Source organism: Ranitomeya variabilis, chromosome 6 (assembly GCF_051348905.1).
Source record: "Ranitomeya variabilis isolate aRanVar5 chromosome 6, aRanVar5.hap1, whole genome shotgun sequence".
NCBI classification, from domain to species: Eukaryota; Metazoa; Chordata; class Amphibia; order Anura; family Dendrobatidae; genus Ranitomeya; species Ranitomeya variabilis.
The window spans coordinates 52,625,737-52,645,469 of NC_135237.1; the positions used below are offsets into that span (position 1 = coordinate 52,625,737).

Below are 19,733 nucleotides of genomic sequence, written 5' to 3' on the forward strand. Positions count from 1 at the left end.
CAAATCACAGAGAGGGTCAGATCCAAATCGGCAATGCAAGTCAATGGGTCCTTGAAAAAAAAACGAACCGCACTCAGATACTCGGATGACATCCAAGTGCAGTCCAATTTTCTCATATTGTCATTAAAGAAAAGGCGGAGAAACTTTTTTTTTATTTTTTTTTTCTTCACGTACAAAAAAAAAAAACGGATGACACTGGAACCGCACTCTGATAAAACTGATAAAAGTCTGATCAGACTGGGTCTGAATGAGTCCTAAAGGAGAGTTCGGCGTGTTTACACATCTAATTTCGATCTGTTTTTTTTTTTTTAATATATAAATTTTCATCCATTTTTTGTTGGTTCGTGTCTCCATTTTTAATGTGTTATCAATTTACAGAAAAAAAACCCTCGCACTCTTTGAATGTAAAAAACTGACAGCAGTCGGAGGACACGGTCGGAGAAACCGCGGGCTGTCCAATTTTTTTCACTTGACTTTATTGCGCAATCTTGATCTGCAAATCAGATTAAAAACGGGCATGTCTGTTTTTTTGTATTTTTTTTTGCTGACACTAGATCTATGATAAAAGCACATGTAACTAGCCCCATAGATTGATGCTTTTCTTTACCTATTACAATAGAACTCGTATGTGAAGCATCGACTTGTGAATGGGACCCAATATACAGCATTAAATCACTGGTGAACATAATCGGAAGAGGCCCCTGTACAAAAACAATATATGAATCAAAACAATGTCCTATGTAGAGGAGGCACTTCATACAACATATAACAAAAAAATCCCATATATGAATAAATATATGGGAATAAGAAGAGATCCAATAATAATAATAAAATAGTTGTTTTTTATTCAATTATAACAATAAAAACACACAATATAAAAAGCAGAAATGCCGTCACACCCCCGGATGAAGCTGGCGGTGAAACGCGCGTTGGGGTGAGGGGACGCCTGAGCATATCTCCAGTGGCAGATTTACATTCTTCAGGTAATATATATTGTTCACACTTACCTCTTTTAGGTCCGATGTCTGGCTGATAGTATTGCATTAGTGGCCACTGCTAGCATTTACCTTTGGATTCTGCCAGCGTGCACTTAGGACATTAGAAGGGATATAGCATGTATACTTGGGCTGCATTCCTACCACTTTACGGAGGCTATTTCGGTGGATTCAATTACATATTGGGGTCTGATATTAACTTAAGGGGAGTCACTGTACTGTTACTTACCCTTTTTGATTTCCATTTGTTATCCCTCCATAGAGACCCCCCCCCCCCCCCCGTCTCTCCTCCCCTAACAGTAGTGGCCACTAATGCAATACTGTCAGCCAGACATCGGACATAAAAGAGGTAAGTGACAACAATACATATTACCTGAAAAACGTGAATCTGCCACTGGAGATATTCTCAGGCTCCCCTCACCCCGACGCGCGTTTCGCCTCCAGCTTCATCTGGGGGCGTCACGGTATTTCTCCTTTTTATATTGTTTCTTTTTATTGAATAAAAATAAACTATTTTATTATCCTTGGATCTCTTCTTATTCCCCCATATTTATCCATATATAAGATTTTTGTCGTTAAAAACAGTATTTGCAGTCTAATAGCGCATCGTAATGCACAGTTCTTCCTGCTTTGAGGGGCAGAAGTGCCCCCTTAATTCTTGGACCCCTGTGCGGATGCACAGGCTGCACCAATGATATGTCCGTCACTGCAGTTAATAATCTCTTAATCTAAAGCGTATGGTTGCAGTGATAGTGGTCAGTGATCCGCGCTTATGGACCCCCTCGGGTGCGATGTTATACATCTCAGAATATAGGAAGAATATTTGATACTTTGTTTCTATTTTCTATTGTGCGATGTTTATTATTTTGTAGATTTGTTTGTAAATATAGATCAAGTGTTTGATTTAAAGGGACACATGGGAGGAACACTGATGCTATTCGATGAAGAGCGAGGGGGTGGGGGGGCAGCTGGCTGACATTTATATCTATATGATATCAAATGTGAGAAGTAGCCATCATACATGCCACCATGATGCCAGCAGAGCTGCTGTGCTGAGCCCTGGGCGGTTGTTTCCTCTGCATTTCTTGTATTTTCCATGTGTTGCAGTTTCTCTGCTCACTTCCCCTGTATGATGAAGTGTCAGAGGAGGGGGCAGGCTGCAGCAGGGAGCCCCTCCCCACCTGGTTACGTGTCTGGCAGGTGGGCTGCAGCCCTGGCACAGGATGCTGAATAGACACGATGCGATTCGCAGCAGCAGCAGCTCCTGTCACATTGTGTCACTCAGCTGCCTGGGGAGGGAGGAGAGGAGGAGGGTGATGGCTGCTCCTCCCAGCCCAGGCCCCTCCTCAGTACAGCACATTTGATGGGGCCATGTGATGTCCTCCAGCAGAAGAGTTGCCCCATGCCCTGCTCTTGTCTTACCTGCAGCTGTCATGGCCAGAAATCCCCCTGCAGCATGCCCTTCCCTGCTGCTGACTGCATGCATGGCCATGTGCCCAGACCTTACCCCCCACACACCTCTTCTCCAGTTATGCCCCATAGCTGGCATCCTCCTGCACCACCCACTGTCAGTTTCCCAGGGTTTCTATCCTGGCACCTAATGTCATTTTTTAGGATGTTGATGGCCCCTAAGGTGGCACCAACTTTAGTGCAACAACCTGCGATTGCCCCAAAAGTCGCATCATAAGCATCGAGTGCTGCAGATTGCACCGATCTGGTTGCACCGATCTAACTCTCCAGATTGGTCTCTGAAAACAAAAGTCAGTTTCCTATAATACGTGGCAATAATAATGTTATGATGCAACTCCACTAATCCCAGACATGACATGCTGGGAGTTGTAGTACACAGGAGCTGAGGTTGCTGTTATATATTATTGGAACCTGTAGCCATCCTTGACCTCAGGTGCCATCTCTCACATGGCATGCTGGGAGTTGTAGTACCACAGGGGCTGAGTTTGATAGTAAACAATGATGTGTTTATTGCAATGGACTAGAGGTGATAACTCGCCCACACCGGATGCTGGGACTTGTAGTTCCTATCAGAGGCTGGCTGTATGATGTCATGACCTTGTTACAACATGTGGTTGTCCTGGAACTAAAAGTCCCAGCACTACACTACTCTCATGACATGCTGGGGGTTGTAGTACCACAAACGTAAATAAGCAGCAAACATAGCTGATTATTATGGCAACCTATGACTGACAGGCCTTACTTTTAGGTACCAACATCCCCAGCACAGGAAATGCTGAGATTTGTAGTACTTAAAGGGGAAGAGTGTACAGTTTCTCTCATTACTGAGTTTTTACAACCCATCCTGGAACTACAAGTCCCAGCACACCACAGACAAGGTTTGCTGAGACTTTTAGTACCTATAGGTAAAAAAAAGTGTTCAGCTGCTGTCATCACTGAGCGTTTAGAAAATAGCCTAGAACTACAAATCCCAGCAGAGTCCATAAACACCATGGTGGGATTTGTGGTACTTAAAGATGATGAGTGTACAGTTGGCTGTCATTATTACAACACATCCAGGAACTACAAATCCCAGCACACTCCAGATATAACATGCTGGGACTTGTGGTACTTAAAGATGATGAGTGTACAGTTGGCTGTCATTATTACAACACATCTAGGAACTACAAATCCCAGCACACTCCAGATATAACATGCTGGGACTTGTGGTACTTAAAGGGTATGAGTGTACAGCTGCTGTCATTATATTACAACACATCCTAGAACTACAAATCCCAGCAGAGTCCATAAATAACATGGTGGGACTTGTAGTACTTAAATGGGATGAGTGTAGCTGCTGTCATTATTACAACACATCCAGGAACTACACATCCCAGCACACTCCAGATATAACATGATGGGACTTGTAGTGTAGCTGCTGTCATTATTACAGCATATTCTGGAACTACAAGTCCCAGTAGACTCCAGAAATACCATGCTGGGACTTGTAGTACTTACAGGTACGGTCATCTTTGAGTTTTTAGCTCACATGCTGGAGCTACAAGTCCCAGCTTCCTACAGACATGGCATGCTGGGAGTTGTAGTGCCTCCAGGGCTGTGACATGATGGAAGTGACACAGCGGTGACATTTCCTCCTGCAGCAGTGACAGGATCCCGGTGTGGAGGTGCAGCCTGCTCGGTAGACACCTCTCCTGGGGGCGCTGGCTGCGTCTCCTCCCCACCTGAGCCCCCCACACCCCTGAAAGACCACTAGGGGGGCTGAGGTGATGTCGTAAACGAGAAGTGTCGTAAACCAGGTGCGGACCTCGCCAGGGGGAGAGGAGAGCAGAGCAGGGAGGAGGAGGAGGTGGTGGTGGTGTTAGGAGGGGCGGGGGAGGGAGGTGACTCGAGCATTTAGACACAAGAACGAGAGGATCATGGCGGATGGCCCCAGGTGTAAGCGCAGAAAACAGGCGAACCCCAGGCGGAATAACGGTGAGTGTCCGGGCAGGGCTGGGGGCGGGCTGCGGACGGGAGCCGGGGAGCCGGCCGTGCCTGGCGTGCGGGAGAGCGGCGCCGGGGGCCGGGGCTGTGCGCACCGTTATGTTACCTGCTGCCGCCTCCTCCCTGGACCGTTACACGCATCCGAGCCCGTGTGCCTGCGCGGAGAGCGCCGGGCCCGCACTGTCCCCCCCGGTGCGCGCCCCCTGGACCCCCGAACCCAAACTTCCTCCATCCCCCTCCTCCTCATTCTCCAGGTATTGCAGAAGTAGCGGATCAGCGGCCACGTTATTGTAGGCAGAGGTGGCCGCCGCCGCCGGTCCTGGCCTGCGCTGCAGCCCATCATTGTGACATGGGAGCAGCTTCATGGAACTTTCCTGCATTGTGGGGGGCTCGGGGGGCTCCGGAGTTCTGTTACCTGGGAGATAAGGGGGGGGCCGGCTTATTCTTCCCATTCTGCTCCCTAGTCTGGGGAAGGAGGCACTGTTGCTGCAGTACAAGGGTATTGATTGTGTGGATCCAGCACATCCTCTGCTCTGCCGAGCCCTGCAGTGCTGGGGCCAGGTATATATGGATCCACAGGCCAGGTGCAGCCCACCCTCACCGTCACAGCTGCTGCAGAACCTCGGGACACTTCTGCTGAAGAACTGCTAACCATCAAGCACATTGCCCCTAAAATCATAGATTTGGATAAATAATAATAATAATTTATATATATCTCAAACTGTAAAGCGCTGCGGAATATGTTGGCGCTATATAAAAACAAAGATTATTATTATTATTATTATTGTTATAATCTCTCTTCCTGCCAGAGTGAAGTTGTTAATGACACAATATAGCTGCTTGGGGTTCTAGTTACATTTTTGATACTGTGTCTCTTTTTGAGGAGGTAGATGAGATGGTTTTAAAGATGTTCTGCAGTAGTTTAATTTACTGCAGTGTCATATTTTTTTTTTTTTAATTGACAGGTAGCTGGGGGCGACTTTGATGAGAAGTCCAGTAGTGTCGCCCCATGTCCCCCCGCAGATCTATACTGCTTGCCACTCTGACCTTAAATGGTGGCCTAAATAAGGGGGGTATTTGCCACCCCCCACCCCCCTTTAGTCCTTGTAGTGCCGCCCCCTTCGCCCATTGGCTTAACCCCTTTGTGCTGTGTAGAGGACTCTGACACTAACCCATCAGGGCTGGCACTGCAGAGCCCTCCAGGCTCATCCCACAAGGGGTTAATAGAGCAGTTGTATTTGATCATATTTCCACCCACTTTTGAAGGTAATTTTCCTACTGGCCGTCACTCCCCTCTTGCTGGTTTCCATTCCTCTTTTTTTCTTTTTTTAATGACTGATCTGTATCCGGGCTCGGTCCTTATATTGGATGGGTGCCGCTATCTAGGTGCTCGTAGGTTATTTTGGTTGGGGGGTTTCCAGTCTGGGGGTGAGTGGGTGCTGCTGCTGATGGCGATGATGATGATGACGACGACTCTGGGTGCGGTGAAAGCTGGGGAATGGCCTGCAGAAAGTTTTTTTTTTTTTTTTCTTCTTTTGGTCATCGCTCTCCTCCTTCTATAAAGAGGTACCTGCCCGTTTACTAAGGGGTGGTCTCTGTTTAGTAGAGGGGGCCCTTTTTTTCTTTTCTTACTCCGGCTGCAGCCTATATATGGGAAACCTGTACATTTCACACTCCAGCTGCCCCTTATTCTTCTTCTTGCCCCCTCCTTTCCCCTCTATACCGTTATTTAGGACGTTCATCCCATCGTTGATGGGCGCAGACTTCTTTAGGAACAGCCGACACTCCCTTGGGCTGAAATGGGTTAAAATTAAAGATATTTCCTAGTCCAGGAAAATCCAGATGAAGGAAGAAGGGGAGGAAATACTTGTTGTTTTCGCAATCTCCCCCCTCGCTTCCCCCCCCCCCCCTTCTTCCCTGCTGCTGATGGCACTTTGTAGTATTATGGGTTTTGTGATGATGATGATGGGACTTCCTGTCTTACAAGGATTGTAAAGGGATGGGATTTGCACTGAGCTGCGGCATGACATCCCCTATGGTGGTCCTATTATTATATCGCCGAGCAGCCTAGACCCCCATAGTGGGGGATGATGGAGTAGGGATGCAGGGCAAGGTAAGTTTGGGGGATGCTGATGCTGGAGATGATTAGGGGGGGGGGGGCACTTATTGTCATTGCTGATGACATGTGTTAGGCATGTGCCACCCAGCGTCGAGACCTGTAAATATGATTACCTGGGTTGGCAAGGGATTGTGGATTCTATGGAAAATGTAATCTGATGCCGTGAGTGAGCCAAGGATCTATTGATTGATTATCTACAGGAAATTACCGCACCAAATGGCAACTACTTATACAGGTAGAGGAATAATAGGAATAAAAATGGTGTTTACTTCATTCCTGCAATGCCTGGCAGCCCCCTCCTGCCTGCTGCCTCCTCTGATCTCCAGGGAAGCATTGATTTACCTCTGGCAATTTTTATTTTTTTTTTTTTTCTCCTACCTTCTGTTTGACTGCAATTTTTATAAGCTGCTGACATATTGCGTGGTCCGCTTCTTGGTGCCCCACCCTGGCTGCAAAGGTGCACTGGGCAGGGATCATAGAAACATATCTCATTTCTGTTATTTATTTTTTTTTTTACTGCAAGTACTGACGTCACCATGGTGTCTGTCTTGTATGTAGATAATCCTGCATTTTATGTATACTTTTGGTCATTTAACACTGAAGCCAGTTTTGTGTCATTCTTGCAATTTTGTTTATGTAAATAATAAGAAAACAAACAAACTGATTAGATTTGTTACATTGTATCATTGGAGTTTTGATTTGATTTTTTTTTTTTTTTTTTCTAGATTAATAATCTGATTTCTGGGATTGGGGGGCACTGTGCAGCAAGATGCAATAAAAGGGGGAGGACGCTGCTACTAGGTAATGGAAGTTGACAGCCTGTAAACTAATTGAGAGCGTTTGGCTACAGAGCCGGAGTGTATGCGCGGGGCGTCGCAGTAATGCAATTGCTCATGTATTATAAAGCTGCATTAGAGCTAGCGTTTTATTACTCATCCATCTCCCTTGCATGGAGGGGAAACAGAATTTTGATAAGCTTTTAAGCCCTTTTGTGGTGTCTGGGCCGTACACTGGAGCAGTGCGGAGTATTATCTCTCTGCCCAGTCCAGTAACGGTCAGGACAAATGCTATTAATGGTCTGTCCAGATCCAGTGGGGGGAGGAGTCTGCTGTAAAGAATGACTTGCTATTTTCTCCTTTCTAAAATGTCATTCAGTGGGTGAGGAGGTGAGGCTGACCTCTACTCTGAAATGCGTCAGGACCATGGCGGACCTGAGGACCATAGAGACAAACAAAAAAAACCCCTAAAAGATGAGCGTGATCAAGTCTTGGCCTCGAATGACTCATATCTACTTGTATATACAGGAAAAACCTTTTATGGATGTAGCAGAGCCGAGTTGGTTATGGGATCTGTGCACACGTTGCGGATTTGTCGCCTTTTTCCTTTTTTTTTCCATTTGTTACAACCAGCAAACTAAACTTGTGCCCACACATTGATTACTGACTTGCACATTTAATTCTACAACATATCAATTCTTCAGTGTTTGTTTTGTTTTATTTTCCTGCATATTTCACTCAAACTAGTGAAAAAAAATCTGCACCAAAAAATGCATTAAAAAAGTGGCCAAAACGCACCTACTTTATGCAGCGTTTTTTGTTTTTTTTTTCTCCTGCCAACAGATGCAGAAATTTCTGCAAATTATGTGTGCATATATCCTAATTCTTTTATTGCTTGCATTTTATTTGCTAGAGTAAATGGCGAGAGCAAAAATTGTCAAATTTTTCATTGACGTTGGAAAATACCGTCTAGATTTACCTGCGTCGTGTCTGACAGCAAAGTCGGCTCTGCTACATCAGTATTATAATGCCAATCTTATTGGCATGTGCATATTGACCCAGATATGAGCTGAATTTGTCATTTGCGTATTTTAATGTTTGCAGGCAAACGTATAACATGGCTGAGGTTATCTGTATTGGCACTGATATAGCAGAGGTGAATTTGTAATTTGGCGCGTGGTGTCGCGATCATCCAGTAGCTTTATAGCAGGTTATCATTTATTCCATAAAACAGTTCGGCTCTGCTTCATCCGCGTATTCTGAATGTAGAATCCAGGCAGTCGCGGCTGCAAGGAACGCGCTACTGTGCATTTCTAAAAGTGACCTCTGCTTGCTATCTATATCCCCTCCGCTTCAGGACGGTAACTTAAAGGTGTTAACAAGTGTCAGGACGTCAGGTGGCGGTGACGCCGGGGATACTGCATTCTTTGTTGCATCGTCCTCCCCCATTTTTAACTTTTACTTTCAACCTGGTATCGTGTTCTCTGCTGGATTTGAAACTTTCATTTGGGGAATAGAGGAATTCTGCCTAAGTGAGCGTTCCAGACTCTCAGAATTCTCTGGTTTGTGGGGTGGGGGAATAAAGAAAAAATAACTTTTATTAAATATATATCTACCATACATTTTTAACTGACTTCAATGGACTTCGCAAAACTTTTCAGAGAAATAAAGCGTTTCCTAGTTTTTAGATGAGCATTTCAGGATCCGCACCCACCCTAGAAAAGTGTCATCGCCGCCTTAAAGGAGTATTTCCATCTTCAAGATCATATCCCAATATGTAGTAGTTGTAGTAATAATATTAGCAAATATCTTCAATTAGAAATGTAGTATAGTTCTTCTGTTTAGCTATGTTTACCCCCATTTGTAAGGCATTGCAGTAGCTTAGGTATCCAATGTTACAACCATTAACTGGTAACTCACTATATGAGCGGTTGTAACCATGGATACCTACACTAATGCATTGCCCTGCACATGGGGTAAGCAACATAGTTTATCAGAAGAACTGCACTATATTTCTAGTAGGAGGTTTTTAATAATATCTATTATTACTACACTTACTACATATTGGGTTAGGGTCTTGGAGATTGGAATACCCCTTTTTAAATTTACAGAACCACTTCATGTCTGTGCCATATATATCTGGAATATACCTCTCTATAGCGGCGCATGTCGCCCATTGGTTTCCATTATAATAAAAGTACCTAAAGTAACAAAATAAAAATTGTGCCATACGGACAGATGCCAAATGGGCACTCGTTTGCCCCCAGTCGGGTGAATGGAGCCATGTGGGCCGTATGTTTTCCGTAAATGCCAGGAGCTTTCCTATGTAATGACTGTAGAAAGGCCGAGCGAAGGCCCCCGTGGTCTTGTCATTGCGGCCATATTGGTTTTCACCCAACTGCCCCAGAACGTGAAGAACGACTCTAGGAAATTGTTGACAACTTGATGAATCAGGGACAATTGAAGGAATTCTGAGTTTTCATTTACTTGTCATTTTTTGCATATTTCCTTGCATTTTGGTGACCGATTCACTTCTAGTTCTAGATTGATGATTTTCTGACTTTTCCTTCAAGGAAACTGATGTTGAAGCCTAAAGGCTCGAGCACGCGGCCATATTACTAATCTGGAACAAACCTCTGGGTCCATATAGTGTCACGTTCCATTACTTGTCATATGGCGGCGTGTGTATGGGGCACCATGTGGCAGAAATTTACCATTTATAGCCGCTCCCAGCAATGTGTGTAATTTTCAGCGTTTCTGCTGCGCCCTCCCGGGACAACCAAATAGTATTAATGTAAATCCACGGGCCGTGCCTGCGGACCAGGAATAGCACCGTGCGGGAGAGCAGAGGACATATTAAAATAGAACGGCCATGGAGGCGATCGGAGGGGAGGGCGAGTGTCCTCACTGCTCCGGGTCATTATGCAGTCGACGCCTCTGCGTTGTCCTGAGTGACTGGACCCATATTGTGTGGATGTGTGTGTTTTTTTTTGTTTTTTGTTTTTTGAAAGTGAGGACAAATAAAAACTGTTATTTAGCTTAATTAATTGAAACAAAAAAATTGTACGTAATGCAGATATACTTTTAGTCTACAATTTGGATGATCTGGGGGGCTTTTAAAGGACCTGTCACTTGTAAACCTTTATATTTTTTTTAACCTGATGTAACTGCAGGGACCCATCACTCGGTTAGCACACGAGTAACATCTTATCTGAGCACGTTCGCTCATCACTAATGGGCACCTCTCCTTTAAATGTAAGTCTGGCCTTTAGACAGCTGAGCACAGTCCTCAACTCTTGAGTCTCTTTGAAGACAAGACCCCTTGGCTAATAAAACCAGAATTAAGTAGAAGAGGGAGACCATAGCTCAAGAACCGAGAGTAGCAGGAACAAAATTGTACTCACATAGCGCCATTAATTCCACAGCGCCTTACAGACATTATCATCACTGTCCCCGATGGCGCTCACAATCTACATTCCCTATCAGTATGTCTTTTTGGAGTGTGGGAGGAAACCGGAGAACCTGGAGGAAACCCATACAATCATGGGGAGAACATACAAACTCCTTGCAGATGTTGTCCTTAGTGGAATGTGAACTCCGCACCCCAGCAATGTACAGCACAAGATCACTGAGGCCAATGATTGGCTGTAGCGGTTCTGTTGATACACTGACATAAGCAAGGTAAATAAAGTCTGGTAGGGAACGCTGGCGCCGTAGTGGATTATCCGGTGAGTTCATTAGTTACTTATTGTCATTTTTTTGCATAATTTTTTTTTTTTTTTCTTTTCAAGTGGTCCTTGTTTTTTTTGTTGTTTTGTTTTTCTGTTCAGTACTTGCTATGGGGTCAGATGCTGCCTCCCGGTTATGGGGTGGAGGAAGGTGTGTACACGGCGTAGTCCTGATCCGCGCCGCCTGTCAAGTCATCCTCCAGCTAAACTCATTACATTGTATTGTGAATTCTGATCTCATCCCGGTGTAGAGAGCCATCTGCTCCGCTCAGCCATCATCCAGATTACCCAGGGCTCATGGCTACCGGAGCCATTGTGCTGTGGATTTGTGTCTCATCCACAGGGGGAGCGCCCCTTGAGGAGCCGTTTTATAGGAAGCATGCACCAAATAAATATAACAACGTTCAATACCACAAATGCTACAAATTAGGATGTTAAGCAGCCGCTAAGAAGTGGCCATGTTTTCAATCAAAAGATTAGTGTCTGACCTTCCAGCTCACCAATAGCTGTGATACGTGAATGCAGTCGGGGGCGACACTTTATTTAACTTTTATGGTGGTATATAAAGTGCTGTATGGAGTTGTGGTAGAATAAAATACAGTACATTGCTTTATTGAGGCTGCTCCCTCAAAATCGCTGCAATCATCTATATATTGATCTATTCTTCCTCTGTCAATCACTATCGCTATGGACTTCTGATTTTTGGCTAACTTCATAGGTAAAAATGAAAAGTGATCCCTCCGACTTATATTCTACAGTAGTAAAGACTTAAATTGACCATTCACTTTATTACTTTTGGTTGGCCCTTTTTTTTTTTTTTTAATTAAAAGGACTTTTTCCCTTTTCAACAGTTGGTAAATTTAGTTGTATTTAATCAGATGCTACTTGCCCTCCTTGGGTTTACTGCTTTGTCTCTGTTGCTGCTGGAGTGTCTCTATATAGGCTGAAAAGCAAACACCACAATATTATGATACATTTTATGATATTGTAGTTCTGTCTGTCAGGGTTCCCTGGGGGCGTGTCTGTCAGGGTTCCCTGGGGGCGTGTCTGTCAGGGTTCCCTGGGGGCGTGTCTGTCAGGGTTCCCTGGGGGCGTGTCTGTCAGGGTTCCCTGGGGGCGTGTCTGTCAGGGTTCCCTGGGGGCGTGTCTGTCAGGGTTCCCTGGGGGCGTCTTTAGGCTGCTCTGCATTACTATCCTGTGAGTCACGCCTCCTTGGTAAAGAATGTAAAGATCAACTAGAAGTAAAAAGACCCATATCGCTAGAACTGTATGATGGATTGGGGGAGGGGGGGGGGGACACAACTAAAAACTGAATATTCTGGAGAGCAGCCAGAATAAAATAAGAGCACAAGCAGGACATTTCTAACCTGCTGACAGGTCCTCTTTAAGTGGAAAGTGGGGTGGGGGTAGAAATAAAATGTATGCCCTTTTGGAATCTACTCAGCCAGTTTGAATATGCATGAAGGTATGGCGGGTATACAGCGCAGAATACTAATGACGTAGGTGTACAATGTATTGATAGATGAGATGTGACCAGAACCTCGGAGCTCGGGCTTAAACCCCGCAGTACAGAGACTGGTCCAATAGCTGAATATAATCACAGTATTATAATACGGCCATATACATGATCCTGTAGTCATCATATTTTACTGCCTGTGTAAGTCTACGTTCACATTTGCGGTCTGCGCCGCAGCGTCGGGCGCCGCATGCGTCATGCGCCCCTATATTTAACATGGGGGCGCATGGACATGCGTCGCACTTGCATTTTTGCGCCGCATGCGTCACTGCGGCGCACGCGTCCGGCCGCAGAGGACGCAGCAAGTTGCATTTTTGCTGCGTCCAAAATCAATAAAAAAAGACGCGTGCGGCGCAAAACGCAGCGTTGTGCATGCGTTTTGCTGCGTTTTTGTTTGCGTTGTGCGTTGCGGCGCCGACGCTGCGGCGCACAACGCAAATGTGAACGTAGCCTTATCGCTGCAATTCCTGGTTTGACCTCAGGTCTCCTGACCTGGACTAAAAGCTTTTATAGGCATATATGACACTATTAGGTTGGGTCCCGAGACCCGCGATGGGGGTGGAATACACGCCTACAGTCATACACTGATTGCATCTGCAGGAAAACCTTAACTAACCTGATCGCTCTCTAGTTTGGTGAGACGCCTGTAGCTGCTGCACTAAAAATACACACACACACACACACACACACACACACACACACACACACACACACACACACACACACACACACACACACACACACACACACACACACACACACACACACACACACACACACTCTTGCCTATTTGGCTGCTGTAGTATTGTACTGCAGTGATAATGTTGGTGTATTTGGGGGGAAAAAAAAATCTTTCACACTGACCCACCTGTTTTCTATGTCACGCTTTTTTTTTTCTCCCCTCTTGCAAACCACTATCCCTGGTATGTGTATTAGGAGGGGTGAGGGGGATGCCATAACAACCAGATGGGGGGGGGGGGAAATAAAGGTATACTATGGCCGTGTGGCAGTCTCTAACACTGTGATGCCTATGCATAAAACCTCTTTCAATATTTTCATTACATCATCTTTGTATAACATTTGTGTAGACACTTTTTATTTATTTTTTAATATACATCAGCACTGGTTTTCCGTATTCATGGTCATCATCTGCTAATTGTGTTCATTTCTTAAGATTTTATTAAGGGGGCTACCTATGCTTAACCCCAACTGGTTTATTGAAGCAAATGCTCTATGGTGTGGATTATCCCTTTTTAAACCTGGACAGGCAGGGGTCCTTAAGGAATGTGGATGAGGACCCTTTGTTTTCCTAATGTTTTTTTTTTTTTTTTTTATATTTGCTTTCCCCTTTTTGATTGATTGGCATCTCCATCATTCAGTGATGCAGGTGTCCGGCCAGTTCTTACAAAAGGACTTCTCTGAGCTTTCTTCTCTGACTCTCAAGATCTCGCATGAATATGTTATGTATGTATATGCATCAATAAATGACTGAGATGCCAATCAACTAAAAAAGGGGACAGTTACCGTAACTTTTTTTTTTTTTGTCATTTTTTACATAATTATTACTATCCTGCGGAGCTGTGTTTACAGGCCTAATGATATATCCTGGCCAAAGGAAAGTGGCTTCTTGGTGCCTGGTCCCCAGAACCGGAGGAACATGCCAGTTACCCATCCCCAATGGCTGCTATATACATTGGGAAATTGTCCAGATAAAAATAGAGAAGAGTCAAACTAAATATTGAATCTGAGCTCCCCAGGTGGAAGCAGAACAAGTGTGTGGACCTTTTTGCTTTTCAGCTTTGATGTGGATTGTCACCTGGATTTTTCAGACTCTGGATTGACAAGTTCTGGTTCTTATTTAACTTTTATTGAGCAAGTTAAAAAAAAAAAGGTGTGGAATCTAGGTGCCTTTCTGGGGGAAAAAAAAATATTCTAATCAATGTTCAATTTCTTGGGATGGGAGGCTGTGTGCACATTTTGGCATTTGCTGCAGGTTAGACTTGATCGTGGTGTTCTCGCGGTTCTTACTCCATAGCTGCTAACCATTGGCAAAGCAATGAGAGGCCGACGGAATGTTCACACAAGGGATCTGCTCGAAAATCCACAACGAAAACAGTCTGGATGAACTTTCCCTAATAAGGCCACGTTCACACAGCACTATTTTGGTCAGTATTTTACATTAGTCATTTGTAAGTAAAAACCAGAAGTGGGTGATAAATACAGAAGTGGTGACGTGTTTCTGTTGACTTTTCCTCTAAAGTCCCTCTCCTGATTTTGGTCTTAAAATACTGATGTATGTATGTATGTATGTATGTATGTATGTATGTATGTATGTATGTGTGTATGTGTGTATATGTGTGTATGTGTGTATGTGTGTATGTGTGTATATGTGTGTATGTATGTATGTGTGTATGTGTGTGTGTGTGTGTGTGTGTATGTGTGTGTGTATGTGTGTGTGTATGTGTGTGTGTGTGTGTGTGTGTGTATGTGTGTGTGTATGTGTGTGTGTGTGTGTGTGTGTGTGTGTGTATGTATGTATGTTTTAGCATGCACAAGTGAATCAGAAAGAATCTGGCCTACCTGAAAGTACAGCCCACACTTTTTTTTTTTTTCCCCCCTATATAATTCATGGATGAACCCTGGTATGAGTTCTACAGAAGAAATCCAAAACTGTAGGAAAGTTTTCAAAAATGACTGCGGATGCTGCAGTGTTAAATTTTTTTATTGCCTGTTGTGCTTTCTTTTGTACTAAACATAACTTTTTTTTCCCCCCTCAAGATCACATGGAATATAGGCCCATAAAATAACAGGGGGGAACGATCCTACGAGCCCCAGCATGTGATGTGCTCCCATGATTCTGAAGCTTCGTTTCCTATCACATGTCGTCTCCCGATAGAGCTCTCCTCTATTATTATTATTATTTTTTTTTATTTTTTTTGAGGAAACTGTTAATCCCAGTGGAGAACAGCTGAAAGTATTCTGAGTCTTCCTGCCCTGTCAATAAAGTTGTGTATTCTGTATGAACTGCAGATTCCCCAGCTGAAAAGAAAAAGAAAAACACTTCTTTGGCTCTCAAGTCTTCATTTAGAGGTTTTCTTCTTCACTGCAGGAGTTTGAAGATGCAAGCTAGGGTCACGTTCTCCCAACCCTCTTACTTTTCCCTCCCCCCTACCCTTAGCCGGTAAAATTTTTTTTTTTTTTTTTTCTTTGCTTGCAGCCACATGGGATACATCACAATAGTGTTTTTTTTTTGTTGTTTTTTGTTTTTTAAGTTGTCCATTGAAATAATTGCAGGTGACTAATAATCACTTGTGGGAGTAAAAGAGAAAAAAAAATAGAAACTGAAATAAAAAAAAAGTGTGAAAATAAATAAATATCTGACAGCACAATAAGAACTTAGAAACTCCAGACAGCTGTTGCTTATATGGTAGTAATGGCTAAAATGGCCCAGAATAACTTGTGAAGCCGGTGCGGGGGATCCATGTATACGTCTATGTCAGCGCAGCATGTATAGATATTTCTTATCTCGTGCGTGTTTTTAATGAGCTTATTTGGCGGTATGGATATGGCCGCATAGTGCGAATGTAGCAGGCAATGCTGTTTTTGGCCCGATTTGTTCAGGTGATTATATGCCATTCACTTTCGGTATAAAAAAAAAAAAAAAAAAAGGTTAAAAATCGGATTCTGCTGAAAACCTCATGAACTCCATCTAAATTCAATGCATCCAAACAGGGTGCAAAAAAAGTGCTAATTTTTGTAAAAAAACAAAAAACAAACAAAATTTTTTTTATATATATATATATATATATATATATGTATATATATATATAATCAACAACCTAATAAAGTCCGAGAGCTGCAGGTATATCTGCTGTTTTACAGTAATGCACAAAATGCAACAATATGTAATTTTCTTAACGTTTTATGTCCCGAGTCCATAAGCAGCGCTGCCGTCTTTCGCTGCTGCCACCAGTCCCTCAGATCTCTGCCTCTAAGGACTTGTATCCAGATGTAATGATATCAGAGCCTGGAGCCTAAATACAAGTTCCCCAGCGCTGGATCTGTCGCCTTGTGAGGTTTAGTTTTGTTCTTGGCAATCATGAACATCAAACCACAAGTTGTGGAATATTTTTCTTTCTTTTTCTTTTTGTTGGGTTTTCTATCCAGCGGAGGTGGAGTTGTGGCCCGGATCCTTGTATCCCACTTGTGCACGTCGGAGTGACAGCTGGGTCCTCCCCGCGCCTTTGTGAGCCCATCATTCCCAGCTACTGCAGACATGGAAATTGATGCATGTGTTGTCCCCCTTGCCCCCTCCCCCAGTGCGGTCACTCTTGGTAAATTACCAGTCATCTTACAATTCAGGCCTGGTCCAGCCGTCCATTGTTGCAGCCAGCTCTCTGCATAGGGATTATTTGGGGCTATTGGATGGCTATCGTTGCCGGCCGGATCCTTCTGCATTAATCCAGTTCTGAATGGGTTTTGTTCGTACAGCTGTGCTATGGTATATACTATAATATATATATATATATATATATATATATATATATATATATATATATATATATATATATATTTTATTTGTTTATTTATTTTTTTTAAATCTTGCCTTAAAAAAGAATCAGATGCTCCATCACTTCTAGTTTCTATCTCAAATCATTAATACAATGTAATGTTGATCTGTGGACAACCATAAAAAGGGAACCAATTCTAGGAAATGGTGAGGTTTTATATCCTTTTCTATGGCTCCGGTGGGCTCAACTGGTTCCCCACGCTTGGTGTTCCAGAAGGAGGTCCGGTCATATATTAATGGCCTCGGGATGGGTGATCAATATCAGATCGGAGGTGGACCGACAATCCAACTGATCAAATATCAGCGGCCTTGGTGGCAGGTAATGTGAACATTAATCAGAGCTGCATTTCACAGCTCAATTGTGTGTGGCAGCCACTGCTGAGTCCTGCAGAACAACTTTTATTCAAGAGAACTGCTCATCGACTAGGTTACCGTTCACTATTGCAGTCTGTTCGTGGTGGCGGGTCCCCTTGTCAAGGAGTGCAGTACTTTCATTAAACGTTTGTATGCCCCAATCTGACCAACTTCAGTGCCCATACCCTCATCCGATGCTCCTGGGGCAAAGCTGTCTCTGCTGCTTCGGAGAGCGAACAGTTTGGGCCAGATGTGGGATAACAGTGGTGATCTGACCCGTCAATTATCAGCCAACAGGAGGCTGGGAAGCGGTGCGCTCCTGAAGACAGATCATGGGACAAACAATCTTGAGAAGTACTAACGGTAATCCGAAAACTCAGGATGTAAGACGCATTATTCATAATGGCATAGTCCAACTGCAAACAATTTAAGGTTGGTTGATGTTCTATCACTTAAGCCACCACTGATGGCTGTCGCTGCACCCGTTGGCCCACTCCTCGCCATCACACACCAACTGCTCAGCCATTTCCATACAAGCGGCAGGACATATGCTTGATCACCATCCATTTGACCTACAGTTCCCTTATGTGCGAGTGCCATTATTGGAGGGGTGGTTGAGGCACCGGTGTCCTTAGGTTTCCCGCCGATGCCAGAACAATCAGTTGGACCTCCAATAATCTCATGTAACCCATCTACTGGGTAGGCGATACATGTTTTTACCTGGGCTACACTATTGCTAGTGGTCACATCCCATCCATAAAGATCATCCGTTCTGCCCTATGTAATATTGCTTTCCAGGCCTTTTATATTATCCATTTTAATGTTCTTAAATGCAGAATATCTTTAGTATCCTGGGTTGATTTTACGTTAAATCCTGCCAATGACTAATCAGATGGAATTATTGGCTGGGAACGGATGCGTATTAAAGTTTTTTTATATCTTGCAGACTTGCGATAACCTCTCGACACCTATTGCTGAGTACCGGCAAATGCGGATTTCTGCCAGTAATGTCAGACTGGCATTTTTTTTTTTTTTTCCCCCTATGAAGAATTTATGGCAGGTTATTTAATTTGATGTCATCAAAGAGAAAATGCAAAGACCCGAAGTAACTGACCTATATAAATCTCCTGAATCTGAGCCCCGCGGTACCTCGGGTGTTAAACAATTCCAGGTACATTGTCCATGTGACAATAGGTTATCAGATAGGTGGCAAATTAGTTCTCATTAAGGCTACGTTCACATTAGCGGCGGGCGCCGCAGCGGCGCCGCATGCGTCATGCGCCCCTATATTTAACATGGGGGCGCATGGACATGCGTCGCACTTGCGTTTTGCGTCGCTGCGGCGCCCGCGTCTGGGCGCAGAGGACGCAGCAAGTTGCATTTTTGCTGCGTCCAAAATCAATTAAAAAAAGGACGCATGCGGCGCAAAACGCAGCGTTGTGCATGCGTTTTGCTGCGTTTTTGTTTGCGTTGTGCGCTGCGGCGCTGACGCTGCGGCGCACAACGCAAATGTGAACGTAGCCTAATAGAAGGACCAACGCGTGAACATTAAGGCTATGTGCACACTTTGTGGATTTTGCTGCGGATCCGCAGCAGTTTCCCATGAGTTTACAGTACAATGTAAACCTATGGGAAACAAAAAACGCTGTGCACATGCTGTGGAAAAAACCGCGCGGAAACGCAGCGGATTACATTCCGCAGCATGTCACTTCTTTTCTGCGGATTTTCACCTGCTCCAATAGGAAAATGCAGAAGAATCCGCAGTAAAAACCGCAATAAATCCGCAGTAAAAACCGCGATGGGTATTCACTGCGGATTTTGGAATTCCGCAGAGGAAAAATCCGCAGTGTAATCCTCAAAGTGTGCACATAGCCTAAAGTTCCAGGATACCTGTGAAATGCGGGTTTAATTTTTATTTTTTATTTTTCTCCACATACAAGAAATGCAGATCAAACTTAAATCTGTCCGTTTTTCTCGTACATGGAAAATACTGACGTCTGGATGAGCCCTAAAGACATAAACAGAATGTGATTGCCATAAAGGCACTAGCTTACCCCAGCAGCCCCATAAGGAATGAATGTATCTGCGCTCCAGCATCTGACCTGCCGCTCCATTTTTGGAACTGGGATAAAAGTGGTGTCTTCTGCCAGTCGAAGTCGGCCTCCACTTACTGACCATTATCACCTATCCTGTGAATAGGCGATTACTTGCTTTCACAAGGC

At 44.1% G+C, this 19,733-nt stretch overlaps 1 protein-coding gene across 5 annotated transcripts in view; it reads left to right on the forward strand.

The window, feature by feature from the left end:
- The first annotated feature begins 4,190 nt into the window (after positions 1-4,190).
- Positions 4,191-19,733, forward strand: part of ZEB1 (zinc finger E-box binding homeobox 1) — a 145,216-nt gene continuing 129,673 nt past the window's right edge. The window contains exon 1 of one of the 5 annotated variants that reach the window (XM_077268481.1): positions 4,191-4,439. In XM_077268481.1, the coding sequence (XP_077124596.1) occupies positions 4,382-4,439 (58 nt within the window). In that variant the 5' untranslated portion in view covers positions 4,191-4,381. Of the gene's footprint in view, positions 4,440-4,528; positions 4,703-5,785; positions 6,015-6,069; positions 6,562-6,628; positions 6,803-19,733 lie in introns of those variants that run through there. The other 4 variants (XM_077268483.1, XM_077268485.1, XM_077268484.1 and 1 more) reach the window with 4 other exon arrangements.